The 15213-nt window shown below is 38.9% G+C and overlaps 1 protein-coding gene across 2 annotated transcripts in view; it reads left to right on the forward strand.

The window, feature by feature from the left end:
* LOC140529012 (sodium/potassium-transporting ATPase subunit alpha-2-like) overlaps positions 1 to 8472 on the forward strand; it is a 69236-nt gene extending 60764 nt beyond the window's left edge. Inside the window, exons 19-20 of one of the 2 annotated variants that reach the window (XM_072647389.1) lie at positions 7682 to 7773; positions 8103 to 8472. In XM_072647389.1, the coding sequence (XP_072503490.1) occupies positions 7682 to 7773; positions 8103 to 8213 (203 nt within the window). In that variant the 3' untranslated portion in view covers positions 8214 to 8472. The remainder of the gene's footprint in view (positions 1 to 7681; positions 7774 to 8102) is intronic. The other variant, XM_072647388.1, reaches the window with a different exon arrangement.
* Positions 8473 to 15213: the final 6741 nt, after the last annotated feature.

Consider the following 15213-nt stretch of genomic DNA (forward strand, 5'->3'; position numbering starts at 1 on the left):
TTGCTTGGACAAGGTTTGTACCTCTCATACCAAGCTATTAATTCCCTTTCCAATTCTTTCTTCCATAGCTCTCATTTCTTTGCCAATTTTTTCTTCTAGAATTCTCATTTCATTGATAAAAACATTTTTAATTCTTTTTTTAAAACTCTTGTTTGATGTCTTCCAGGAATTCTAACTGAATTTGTACCCAAGCTGTATTTTTCTTTGAGGCTTTGCTTGTAGATGTTTTGAAAGAATTCTTTTGTTCTGGGTTTGTCTTAATCATCCCTGTCCCCATGATAGTGTTTTATGGTGGAATTCTTTCTTTGTTTGCTCCTTTTTTCAACCTGCTTCCTGACTTTGGACTTGATGCTAGGTCCTGGTTCTTCACACTTTGGGAGAAATTATCTGGGTCAGCCCTACTGATGCTTTCTTGTGGGTTCGTGTGTTATGTTATTCCAGGATCAGCTCCGGCTAGGGACATGCAAGCTTTTGGTGCTCCCAAAGCAGTCTAATCCAAGAAAAGTCTGATTGTTGCCTTCCTGGTCTGAGTTCCACAAGTCCCTGCTTTGAGTTTGGACTTGAGCAACAGCAGCGTACTTCTGGGCTCACTCAGTTAAGAAGCTCTGCTAGTTTTGAGGGCACAAAACCAAAGATTCACCGTTAGTCTGGGATTTCTGCCCTGTTTGTTCCTGCAGGCTTCATACTGGGCTAAAAGGATTCAATAAAGTATAGCGCATGAGCCAAATCCAGACCAAATCCTGCCTATTTTTGTACAGATAAGAATCATTTGCTGACTTCAGGGTTAGAGGTTGGAATGGAAACCCTGCTCTGCATCTGGGGTCAGAGTCACACTGCTGCTATTTGCTTTTGAATATATTCCTCTCAGCCCAGAATGCTATCTCTGGATGTAGGTCTCCTTCCACAGTCAGTCCTGTTTCTATGACCCAGGACTGGGTAGTGAGCAACAAAGCTGCCAGTTGGCACCTGTTCCCATGCCCTATTATGCCCTAGAATGGGTCTGGGACCTTCTTTTGTCCTAGCACAAAGCCTCTCCCTATACTGGAATGTTCCATCTGGCCACTCCTAGACAGACATTTCCTCAGAGTCAACAGACTTCTCTGTTCCCTTATGGCAGCCAGGCTGGAAAAGTGACTCACTGTGGCTTTTTCCTTTGATTTCTCCATCCGAATTTGGTCCTAATGCATTTTTGGATCTATTTGGAAGAGTTTGGGAGGGAATGCGCTGCTTTGCTTCCTGCTAATCTGTCATTTGACTCCCCTCTTTACACACACACACATACACACACACACACACACACACACACACACACACACACACACACACACACACTCCTAGAATCTCATTTGTACAAGGTGTCCTGTTCCTTTCTCCTACCTTCATCAAGGATACAAGGATGCCCTCAATATGTGTGTAAAGTATTCTCACAAAGATGTTGTCAAAATCAGAAATTAAGCATATGAGGCTGTAGTCACTGACATTTTCTCGACTGTCTTTTTTCGGTAGTAATAGCATTTGTGATCTTTTCCCAAACATTTGGAATCTTTCCTTCTCTCAGATAGCTTACGAAGTGAGACCTCCAGGAAGCTTGGTGGTGAAGCAGAAGCTGCTAGTGTTCCATATATAGCCCTGGAGTCAGGAGGACCTAAGTACAAACCCAGCTTCAGATATTTACTTAGCTGTGTAACCCTAGGCAAGTCACTTAACTCCAATTACCTCCGAAAAAAGAAAAAAAATTGAGGCCTCATTTCCCTCAAAACTATATCACCTCCAGCATGGGCCTCCTATGTGTAGCTTAAGTGATTTTTTTTCCCATCTTTGAATCAGATTTCTCTGATAAGTGGGTAAGCAAGTATCCAGCTTTGTTTTCATAGTATTTCTACTCTGTTATGCTTTAGTTGGAAAGGATGATATCAGACTCCAACTGTGGGGACTATTTTGTCATCAACAATGATTTTTTTTTTTTAGTAATTTTGACAGATCTTTTCTGTTTTTCATCTGTTTGATGTCTTTATTTGAATTTGATTCTTCAATGCTCTCAGAAATATAAAGCTTATTCAGATCCCTCCAAAGTTCTCTGTAAATTTGTTTTTCCCTCTAATCCTGCTCAATATGAAATGAAGCAATACTGGTCATAATCTTCTACTATCCTTTTCCATAATTTCTATGAATGAATTTATATTCTGAACTAGTTCTTGGCCATCCTATTTCTCTTCTTGGCAAAGAGGTAAATGTTCACTAACTAAGGTGGTTTCTAAGATCTTTTCATCTGTGGCAATTGATTTGAGTGAAACTTACTTAAGTAATAGTAATACTCTTTTGATATCCTTTTACCAGTTTCCCATTTTTTGGTACACCCTGTGTTGTTTCTGCCACTCTATTATCATCGAATATTTAAAAAGAAGACTAAGGGATATTTTGCATTTTTCCTTGTTTCATGGGTTGCCATGTCTAATAAATCCATCACCTACCATCAGGCCTACCAGTGATAAGGTCCTCCATACTTAACTAGGCTGATCCTTAGAAAATAAATGTTGTCTATCACTGAGACCACAAAGGAAAAGGAAAAGAGTGCAGAAGAAAAAAATTCACTTGTAAATAAATAGTTGTTTACTAATAAAATAATCTAAGAATGGAATTTGGACTGTGGAGCACAGCTTAAAATTTAGGGGCAATAGATTCCTGGTGAGGGATGGAAAATGGACTTAAAAGAACTGTTTGGGGGTGTCTTACAGATCTAATCTAAAGAGGTTTAACTTAAAAGGATGAAAGAGAGAGATGACTGATTTTGTCTAACTATGAAGCTAGATTCTTGAGCTCATAGCTACAAAAAAGGAAGAAAAGCAGTTGAGATACCCATAGGATCATAGACAGTGAAATCCAGGGAGTATTGAAACCATGATGTCACACTTCCAAAGTGAGAGGAAGTAGAGGTCCTAATGGGAGGAGCTAAGTTTGATATTGTTGGTATCACTGAGATTTTGGTGGGATGGAGCATCACAGCCACAATAGGGCTCAGGATGAACATACCTTTCTCTAAAGAAACAGAATAGGTTAAAAAAAAGTTGTATACCTTCAAAAGTTATACTCATATGAGGAAATCTAGGAACCAGAAAGGAGAAATGTAATACAGAGCATTTGAGTAAACATCCGTGGAGGAAGAAATAGAAGTGATTTTGTCATTGGCATATACTTCAGAAAGGAGCAGTTTTAGAAACATCACAAGACTGGCACAAGACATTATGTAATATTGATGGCAGACTTCAACTTAACCAGACATCTGCTGGAACTCCCTTGAACAGAAGAGCTAACAACTTCTCAACTTGCTTTAATGATCATTTTATCCTTCAAAAGGTGAAGAAATCAACAAGGGGCAGTTTTATTCTGGAGCTGATTCTCACTAACAGGGAAAAACTGATTTCTAGAGAGGAAAGATTAGAAATTTGGGGGAAGTGACCACTCCTAGCATTTGAGAGAGGAGAAGACATCTGGCCTTAGTCTACCATGTCCCCTAGATTTGAGGAAAGCAGATTTCAAAGATCTAAAGAAAAGGTGAGTAGGATCCCATGGACTGAAAGTCTACTGGTGAATTCAACACGGAAGGAATGGAAAAATGCTCAGGGATTAAATTCTGAAGACACCAAGGGAAACATTTCCATTGGGGGGTGGGGGAGAACAGCAGCTGTCTGAAGATTTTGAAAAGAATTTCCTAAAAGATGGAAGCAAGAACGACAGACAGGATGAATATGGTAAAGACCTATAAAAATAGTTTCAGGAGAGTTAAAGCTGCGAGCAAACCTCAAGTTGATGACAGAGGCTAAGGACAACAGGGGTTGGATTTTTTTTAAGCTACATTGGGAGGAAAAAAAGCATTCTTTAAGGTAGATGAAAGGATGATGACAAATGCAAGGAAGGAAGCGCTGCTCATGTCTAATTTTTCTGTTTTCTCTGTCTAGAATGACATTTGCTCTAGAAACAATAAAATCACAATAAGTGATACTTAATTATCCAATATAAGCAAGAGAGTTAGTAAGAGAGAACCTAGTTGCCTTTAAAGAATTAGACTCACCTGGCCTAGATGAACTATATATCCTTAGATACCTAATGAGCTGGTAGATATGACTGCTAAGCTACTGTCAGGAATATTTGAATGATCATGAAAAATGGGAGAGATGCCACAAGATTAGAGAAGGGTAAATGTCTCAATTTAAAAAAAAGAAAAGAAAAAGAAAACAAAGCCTTCAAACTACAGGCTAGAGAGCTAACTTTCTATTCATGGAAAAATTCTAGATTAGACTGTTAAGATCCAGTTGGTGAAATCTAAGTAGGGAAATATTACAAAAAGCCAGCATGGCTTCATCAAAAATAGGTCATGCCAGACTAACCTTATTTCCTTTATTGACACAGATACTAAACTGGTAGCTAAGGGGAATACTGTAGATATAATTTACATAGGTTTTAGTGAAGCTTTTTGAAAAAGTGTGTCATGCTGTTCTTGAGGAGAAAATGGAGAGATGTGGACTGTACAATAACACACTTCGGTGAGTTTGGAACTGGTTGAATGCCTGAACTCGGTCATTAAATGGTAGACAACATCTTGGTAGGAGTGACTCTGTACTGGTTAACATATTTATCAATGAGCTGAATAAAGGTACAAGTAAAGGTACACACTCATCAAATTTGCAGATGATACAAAGCTGAGAGAGATAACTAACCCATTAGATAACTGTCAGGATCCAAAAGGATCTTGACTGAATTTAGTAGGGTGAAATTCAATAGTGACAAAGGCAGTGTTGCATTTCAGTTTTTTAAAATCAACTTCACAAGTACAGGGTTGATAGGAGTGGGGTGGGGAAATATTTAGATAGCAATTTGTTGGGAAAAAAATCTGGGTGTTTTTGTGGACTTCAAGCCCAATGGATGAGTCAGCAGTGTAACGTGGCAGCCAAAGAGTTAATGTGATCTTGGATTACACTCAAAAGCATAGTTTCTAGAAATAAAGAAGTGGTGATTCTACCATATTCTACTCTAAGCAGACCACAGCTAGAGTATTATGTTCAGTTCTGGACAGTAGAGTAGTTGTTTAAAAAAAACAACAATTTTTTTTGTTGTTTTAAACTTTATTAGCCTACACTTTAAAAGGGACATGTGGAAAATATCAGGGCAACTGATCAGGGCAACTGGGATGGTGATAGGTCTTGAGTTCATTTTATGTGCAGATCAGTTGAAGGAATTGAGGAGATTTAACCTGGAGAAGAAAATACTTAAGAGAAACAAGATAGCCATAGTCAAGTATTTGAAGAGCTGTTGTATGTAAGAAAGATTAGATATGTTCTATTTGATCCAAAGGGCAGAACCAGGAGCAAAGGGTAGAAGCTGCAAAAAGGCAAATTGCGATTCAGTATCAGGAAAAACTTCCTAACAATTAAGAGCTGTCCAAAAATACAATGGGCTACCTGGAAAAGTGAATGGTTTCCCCTCAATGGAAATCTTCAAGTAGAGAATGGTCAACCACTTGTCAATAGATAAAACAAAAAGCATTTACTGAGTACCTACTATAGGTTAGGCACTGTGATAGGTGCTGGGGATGCAAAGACAAAAATGAAAAAAAATCCCTTCCTTCAAGGATCTTACATTCAACTAGGAGAGAAAATGTATGTAAAGAAACGTACATAATGTATGTAGAAAATAAATGTGGTGTGATTGGGGGTGGGGACCCAGTAATATCTGAGATGGATCCGAAAAAGCTTCCTGCAGAAAGTGGAACCTGAGCAAAGTTTTGAAGTAAACAGGAGATTTGAAGAGGAGGAGGTATGGTGACATTATAGGCATAGGGACGGCCAAGGCAAAGGGAGACAGTGTTATATATAAAGAAAAGCAAGAAGGATAGTTTGGCTAGACTTTGTAGTGTAGGAAGGGGGCTAATATATAATTAAGTCGGAAAGACAGGTTGAGGTCAGACTTTCAAGGCTAAAAGAAGCAGCCTAAATTTAATTCTGAAGGCAATAAGGAGCCCTTAGAGTTTATTAATTAGAGTAGAGACATGGTTGGTCACTTTGACAAAAATCACTTTGGCAGCTATAAAGAGAATGAATTGGAAAGAGAAACTTGAAGCAAAGAGTTCAATTAGAGGGCTTTTATATAGTCCATGAGAGAGGTGATAGAAACCTGAACTAGGGTGGTAGGGTGGTAGGGTAGTGAATAGAGAGAAGGGGAAAGATATTACAAATGTTGTAAAGGTAGGAACAAGATAACTTTGCAAATGGTTGCATACATGGGGTGAATGAGCGTGAGAAGTCTAATGTAATATCTGGTTATTCTTAGGCTCATGTCAGCCAGCTTCTAGACAAGAGGTTGCTTAGAAATAGACAAAAATATTACTGAAGTTGCAAACCTGATTAAATAGATGGGTCCTCTCCAGATATAGGAAAGGTCAGAAAATGGGGAGGGAGGTTTTAGGAGGAAAGATACCATATTTCACCATATAATTGTCACAACTACACAGTGAGAGGTGAGGAGAGAGATTTGGGATGATCTAGAGTTGAGATGATCATGAGATGAGACCCATGGGAGCTAGACAGGTGGTCACCAAGTGAGAGAGATATTGGAAAGGGAGGAGAAGAACATTTTGACAGAGTCTTACATACCCAGGCCCGGTTTGGACTCAGTGGCCACTGAAATCACTTGAAACTTTCAAGTTCTGTGGTTCTGTGACCATACTTGCAACCTTTCCTACACAGTAGAACTTGCCAGAGCCTGTGCTCCCTTGGCACAGCCTGTGGGGGTCCCAAGGTCACTTTCCAGGCCATGGTGAAACTTGGAAGTAGGGTTTTAAGGAAATTATATTCATAGACTATTACTATTCCTCATTGGTTCAGTTTTAATAATTACAATACTCTAATTATATTATATAATTGTACAATATACTAATTATGTCATTAATACAGTATAATTCCAAGTCCTATCCAAAACTGAGTAGTGTTTGTACTTACTGAAGTCAAAGCAAATTATTTCTGACTCTTAGCTTTTCCCTCTTTGGCTTAATTTCAGGCATCTTACATGGGTCTAGGGTTTATGACTAGGGTCTATGATTACGGTCTATGACGAGGGTCTTCTGCCTTTGTGTAGTAGGTCAATATGTACATATCTGTGTCTGTAAACTTCTGGGAGTATTTATGTCTTTTTCCATATATTAGATATGCATGGTGTGACTAACTTGACATTGGCTTCCATGAGATACAAATGTAAATCAGTCCAACAGCCAGACTAACTCTGCTTAGATTCCCTCTATGCACATGTGTACACAAACATATGTACACACACACACACACACACACATGCAGAGTTATCCCTTCTACATTTCAACTTTCCCCATCACGGTATTTTATCTTTTAATACCACAATAATTCAGATTTCTTCTCTGGTACAAAGGGAGAGCCAAAAACTTTTACATGGATTTTCCAGATCCAGGGGTCATGACACCCCTAAACCTCCATAGTGTGGAAGGTACTTTTTAAGGTCTGAGTTATTGTTCTGGGAGATGAAGAGATTCTGAGTTTTTCTCTTATCCCATAAAGACTACTGGCATCCCTGTACTTTCCTCCCTCTTATGATAAACCAAGGTATATGGGTGTCAACATGTTATTTCCCATCTTATTCCTGTCACTCTTGTTTCCCATAGACTATCCTGGTGGTTCTGTGCCAGCCCCTACACTATACTTATCTTTGTCTATGATGAGGCTCGAAGATATATACTGCGGCACAATCCTGGTGGTAAGTCTTCCTCTAGACCCAGCTTGCCTCTAGTATTTCATATCTCCCTAATTATAAATCTTATTACCTCAGGTCCTTCAACGTACCATCTTTCTTACCAGATGCCAATCTACATAACACACACACACACACACACACACACACACACACACACACACACACATATACTTCAACATCCTATGGCCCCAGCCCCTTAGGCCTACAACCATATTCTTTGCCTCCCTCTTGCTCTTCCATCCCTACTTTTCCAGGCACTTCTTGCTGCCCAGAAGAGTCACCCTCACCAAGTACTGCTAACTTAATTAACCCTGGCTTCCTCTCTTTAATAGGCTGGGTGGAGCTGGAGACATACTACTAAGTCCAGCAAAGGAGACACCATGTGCTGGATGAAAGAGCATCCTGGAAGTGGAGGAGGTGGGAGGTGGGTTGCTGGCTCATGAGTATTGGCTAGGCAGAGGCCTAGTATCTAGTTAAAACCAAGGAATAGTTAGGATTGGGGAGGGAAAGTAGGATATTCCTGTATGGGGAAGGGTAAGAAGGGGTAAGTGAAAGAAGGGAAGGGAGGTTAAAATAATAATTTAGGCAGGGTGAGAGAGGAATACAATTGACCAAGTTTGGGCTGATGGGGATTGTAGGAAAATGTTGCCCTGTAGACATAACTGTGAATAGCCATTCTAGATAATAAAAAGTTTTAATATATGGAAACCAAGTCTGTATCTTATGTTTTGGGGGGATGGTAATTGGGGATAGCCCCTTTTGAGAGGTCTAGTGCTTAATCCAGAAGAACCTTTCAGGGACCAAAAGGAAAAGTGACTTAGAGAAGGTATGACCTAATCAAGTCATCTCAAGAGTCAAGCCCCTAGGGCTTGATCTGAACTCTGAGAAGAGCATAGGAAAGAACTGGATGAGTAGAGAACTCATAGAAAAGCATCTTATCTCTCTATACAAAGAATGCTATACTTGGAAGTCAGAAGACCTGGGTTCCAGTCCTAGTCCTAACATTTAACAGCTGCATGATCATGAATAAGTAATTGACCTCTCAGTTCTGGTTTCCTCGTGTGTAAATGGAGATGATGATATTGGCACTATTTACCCTAGGATTGTTGTGATAATCAAATTAGATAAGGTATATGAGTGCCTTGCAAACTCTAAGGAACCATAAAATATAAGCTACTATACTCAACAAAGGTCATTCTCCAGACCCTTATTTTGGCATGAAGGTGGCAAGAATTTTCAAAGGCTTAACCAGAAGAAGATTGCCTCTGGCAGGTTCCACCAAGCTGTCAAGATTCCAAGTACGGTCCCAGCAGTTGTCCAAGGATCAGCCTACTTAAGTGTAGAGAGGCTCCCCCGGATGCATTACACATCTCATCACCAGAAGGAGTATTAGAAGAGAAGGAGATTAAATTTTTTACCATAGCAACAATCCATGAAACAGATTAAAATACAAAATGGTCTTTGGTCCTTTATAGACCCCTTCCACTTCAGTAGTACCTTTAGCAAAGTGGCAAAAACCAATGGAGGTAGGCAGAGAGTGGTAAATATCACCATTTTTAAACCATTTAAAACAATCAATGTTAGGTGGTACTCTAATGTTCAATGTTTTTCCAGTGACCAGTGAGCTTATCTACTTCAAGAGATCAATTATAATTTTGAAGCAGCCTTTCCTGCTACCCCACCTAACTTGCACTCACAGGTTGGGTCCTTCAAGGGGACTACTGCCCCAGTTTTAAGGTACTCTGTAGGTCCACACTCCTAAAACCATAGCTCATAAGCTCCCACCAATCTTTTTACCATCAATAATCAGCCAAAAGATACAGCTCAAAGCAATAGCATTTACTGAAATGGTTTAGAACAGTAGATAAAAACTATCTCCCCCTGCACCTGGGGTACACTCTCCTACAAATACACACAGTTTTCATGGGAAGAGTGGGCAGACACACAATGGGAGGCATCCATAGAGAATCACAGATCAGCATCACAAGTGGTACTGCACAACTTCAGTGTCTCTCGTGGCATCTTCACCCTACCTACTCTGGGCAGAGTGCCTCTCCTGATTCCCTGGGCCTGCTCTCCACAACTCAACTTCATTCCAGAGCTAGACTCTCTGGGCCTATGAGGAGTCTTTAAAAAGCAACCTATCTACTTCCACATACTCATTCTAACAGGTCATCTCTGTAAGTCAAGGGAGAACTATCTTGGAAGCCTACTCTGGAAGAATAGGACATATAAAAAGTTGGAGAGAAATAATTTCTGAATAATTCATCATTTGAGCTGGGAATGGGCTGTTCCCCAGTTTTATTGCTATCATAACCTCCTGAATAGGTCACAATCCCCTCAAGTTCTCATGCCTTTACCAGGTGAAAATGCAACTACTCCAAGTCTTAACACGTCATTATCTCCCTGTCCTGTCTCTTACACCCTGTAATTTCATCAGGTGGGCTAGGGAGACTCAGTTCATCAGGATTCTTCTGGCAATGTATTAAGTGCCTACTATGTACCAAAAACTATGGATGTACAACACAAAAGTGAGACAGTTACTACCCAAGTCAGTTTACATTCCACTGGAGGATAAAACACATATTGGGGAGTAATACGTAATGGCCAGAAAAGGGAGCTTTGGTCTAGGCCAAGGGTCCTTAATCTTCTTTATGTAATGGATTCCTTTGGCAGTCTAGTGAAGCCTATATACCTCTTCTCAGAATAATGTTTTTAAATGCATAGAATAAAATACATAAGGTCACAAAGGAAACCAATTATATTAAAATATAGTTATAAATTTTTTTTTAAAGTTTACCAACCCCAGATTAAGAACCCCTACTCTAAACATTCTAAGATTATGAATGGATTCGTAGGACAGTAGATTGTTATGCTCTCCATAGCAGTAGTAAAGTTGTTAATTACTGTTCCCTCAGTGGATGGGGATGATGTATATTCTGGGTAGATAGAAAGATGCCTATCTTGGCTAGGTCCTGGGGTACTTTTGGATGACTAGATGAGATAAAGTCACGGGGGCTTGGTTAGCTGGAGAGGGCTGAGGTAAGAGTTACTTTCTCTCCAATCCAGGCAGATCTGTCCCAGGGCAAGTCTCAAAGTTGAATCACATACATATTAATACTGTCACTATAAATGAAGCCAGAAGACATGAAGTTGCACTAAATGGAAGTCAACTTTCAGGTTCTCCTCAGGGAGATAAATGAAGATCTTGGAGGAGTTGGGATAAATTCTCTGATAAATGGTCCATTTTCAAAGATGAGGAAATTGAGTCCCAGAGAGGTGCCAAGACTTGCCCAAAGTTATATGGGAAGTGGCAGGGCCAGGATATAAACCCTGGGTCAGCCCTCCCTCCACTGGCAAGACGAAATGCCAGTCCATACAACGCTCATAATCCTCACAGTAAATATAAGCAAACAGACCACCTGAAAAATAATTGCAGCTTATATGACATCATCTGTTGCTGAGGATGGGTAAGTATCAAAATTCCACTTAACAAGATTCTCTAAAATCAGTATTTCAAGCACAGGAGAGAACAGTGAAAACTATGCTGAAAAACATATTTCAGGATCAAGAATTTTAAGAAGTCTTTCTTGGAGACTATTCAGCAGTTTCATCCTATATATGATTAATGCTTTATTTAAAATGAGACTCAGAAGGTGCTAATTATGGCATTCACCAAACATGATCACACACACACACACACACACACACATACACACTGACTTTAGTCCAGCAAAGAGAAAACTGGTTACTAATGTTGTAGTTATCTCACAATCAAGGGGCCATCTCCATTGTCCTGACCTATATCTGGCCACTGGACCCAGATGGCTCCAGAGGAGAAAGTGATGCTGGTGACTTTGCACAGCCCTGCCTCACTTAAATCCAATTCACTTGCAAGTCATGGCATCACCTCCCAGATGGCATGGTCCTCTTTGAGAATGAAGGACACACAACAACAACAACAAACAACAATCTCACAATCATCTACATACAATCACATCATTGACATGTAGATCATTGAGAGCAGAAATTATTTCACATTTTTCGTCTTTGTAGTCCCAATGCCTAGCATAGTGCTTATTACAGAATCAGCGCTAAATAAACACTCATCTATTGATTAGCCAGAACAAATATAAAAATCAAGGCTAAATTACACAAGGCATTCTGTTGAATGCTAGTAACTGCTATATGAACTGTTGGAATAAGCTTTCAGCTATGAAAGTTGGGAAATGATCAAAAAGAAAGATATAGACTATCACCATTTCTCATGATAGTTTAGCCTATATGAAAGTCACTACAACGAATAGGTAAAGTTCCTAGAAACCATACTTCGCAAGCAATGTTTGGTCTGTTTACCTGACAGAAAGATGGTGGCTAAGGACAACGCAGGTTTAGAATTCAAGCTCATTTGCAAAACTTTCCAGAATGAGATGACAGAAGATTACACATAGACTCACCTCACAAGTCTCACTTCACCTCACCAGACATTGAAAAACAATTGAGAAAGATATGAGGCTTTATAGAAGTTAGGATGAGATAAGCAAGATCATCCTAAAAGCATCTCTTTGTTAAACTACAGGGAGGACAATAGACATGATAAAACATCTACCAGAATTTCTATGGTGTTCTCTTCTCATCAGCTACCATATTGGAACTACTACATTTGGACTCCACTACTATAGTACCCAAAGTACTATATGAAATGGGAATGTCACTTTAAAAGATAAAGTTGGAAAATGCAACTAGACCCGTCCAAATAGACATAGAAGATTATATGTAAAGTAGCCACTGTTTTCAAGAGATCTCAAGGGAGATTATGAAAGAATAGGAAAAGTCATGAATCATACCAAGACATCAGCAGCTACTAACCCATATGCCTAACTTGGCAAGAATCCTCCTGTTATCACTGGATCATAGATAGATAGATAGATAGATAGATAGATAGATAGATAGATAGATAGATAGATAGATAGATAGATAGATAGATAGATAGATAGATAGACAGATAGACAGATAGACAGATAGACTAGATAGATAGATAGATGGATAGATAGATAGATAGATAGATAGATAGATAGATAGATAGATAGATAGATAGATAGATAGATAGATAGGCAGATAGATAGACAGGTAGACAGATAGATAGATATGGATGATAGAGAAAGAGTTAAGATACTAAGATATATATGTACATATTATATTTAACCTCTATAGTAACAGATTACACATGTAGTGATAGTATCCTTGATGAAAATAAAAGAAGGAAACAGGAAGTTTTTCAGAGATTATTTTTTATAGCACACACTTCTATATGGTATGACTTTGGGCAAGTTACTTCCCCTCTCTTGGTTGCAGTTTTCTCATCCATAAAATGAAGAGGTGGGACTAGGTGAACATTAAAGTCTCTTTCAGGGGAAGGGAAGCAAGGGAAAGGAACTAAGCATTTATATAACACCTACTATGTGCTTTACCTCATTTAATCTTCATAACAACCTTGTGAGGAAGTTTGTGTTGTTATCTCCATTTTACAGTGGAGGAAACTGAGGCAAAGAAGAAGTTAAGTGACTTTCTTAGGATCACACAGTTAATTAAGTGTCTGAGCCTAAAATTGAATTCTGGTCTTCCTGACTCCAGCACTCTATTCACTGTGCCACCTAACTGCCAGCTCTAAATTTATATCCCTATGGGGATTTCTCCAATTGTCATGGAGAAGAATAATGATCATTGACATTTCTATAGCAGTTAAGATTTACAAAGGATTTTTATTTATATTCTCCCATTTGCTCCTCTGGATAAATACACTGTGATGTTATACGAGTGTTTGTCCCCTTCAGATATATAAGGACTACAAATCTCAAGGTTGCGTAACTTGCTCAAGACTGGCCACGGTTCCTTTGGCCCAGTATATCATACCCATAGGTTTATGTGGAGCAAGAAGAGCCAATGGGAAAGTTCCCACAGGGTGCACTAGCTTGCCCACCCCTCACCATAAGGGTGAGTTTTTGTCTTGACTAAACTTTCATAATTTGGGTTCTGCTTAGAATAGCAGGTGCTCTTAAGAGAAGGAGAAAATGTTATTGAATAATTTAAAGCCTTCTTTTTTTTTTCCTTAATCCTTTTTCTTTAATCCTTCTCCTTCTTTCTCTCCTAAGTTCCTCATCCATCTGAGCATTTCCTACATGGTATGATGGCAAGAATGCTGACCTGGGAATCAAAGGATCAATTTCGATTTGCATCTCATCTCTGCGACTCATGCCAGTGACCTTGAGCAGTCATTTATCCTCTCTGGGCCTCAGTTTCCTCAGCTACAAAATGAAAGGTTGAAGTAGATGATCTCTAAAGTTTTCCTTTCATCTATTCACCTTCTGAGCTTTTTCCTATATGACCAAAGCCATTCTTTTTATCTTCTATGGCCTAGCCCAACATTGGTAAGATCCTTCACCAAGTTATACGAACTACTATTAGTTTGGAGTGATTTCCTGGGTATAATAATGGTTACATGGTTAAATAGACCTGTCCTAGAGTAATGCACTAAACACTTCAAAGAATCTGTAATCTTAATCAATTTAGGTACTTACTCCATTGTAAAGATTATAACCCATCCATGCCTTCTCATCTTGTTCAAGTCCTCCCACAAACACTAGGGTCTACCCAATATACCGGTGCCTTCCTCTAGATATTTTATTATTATATATCATATTACATACACTGATATTATATATCAGTGAAGTTATTACTACATCAGCGGAGAATGCAAGTTGTCCATCTGCTATTCTTCACTCTTACTACCTGAGCTTTATCTGGTCATACGTCACTTAGATGATGTCCTTTACATTTCTCTTTGTATTTAGATAATTGGTAAAATACTGTAGTCTATTGAGAACTTGCATTGTTTTTTAGGTTAGTTGCCATTTTGAGTTTTTGGAGACTGTGGTGTTCCATGAACCATAGTCCTGTATTACTTCAGAGAGAAAGTAGTGGGATCATCCTATGCAATAAATATTGGTATGGGAACTGCAATTGGTTAGTAGTAGGATTTTTTTTTCATACTCTCTCATAATCATTATCTCTACAACAATAAATGGCTGAATATCTAACAAAATGATATTTCATATTGGTTTTTGGACATGTGATTAAACTAATTGTACCAAAGAGTAGTGGACAGAGATCTATCTTTGGAGTCAGAGAACGTAGGTTCAAAGTTTGGCTTGATTACTTAGTAGCCATAGGACTTGAGACAATCACTTAAATCTCTCTGGGGTTCAATTTTATAATTTGCAATATGACAGTTGGGCTAGTCGGCTTTGAAGGTTCCTTCCATATCCAAATCTATGATTCTATGAACTCGTTAATTTACCTTTTCAAGGGGGAAAGTATGAACTATTCTCCAGTTGACTGCAAGAGAAAAAATATCCCAGAGATCAACAGCAAGAAACTCCCGAA

Source organism: Notamacropus eugenii, chromosome 2, assembly GCF_028372415.1.
Source record: "Notamacropus eugenii isolate mMacEug1 chromosome 2, mMacEug1.pri_v2, whole genome shotgun sequence".
NCBI classification, from domain to species: domain Eukaryota; kingdom Metazoa; phylum Chordata; class Mammalia; order Diprotodontia; family Macropodidae; genus Notamacropus; species Notamacropus eugenii.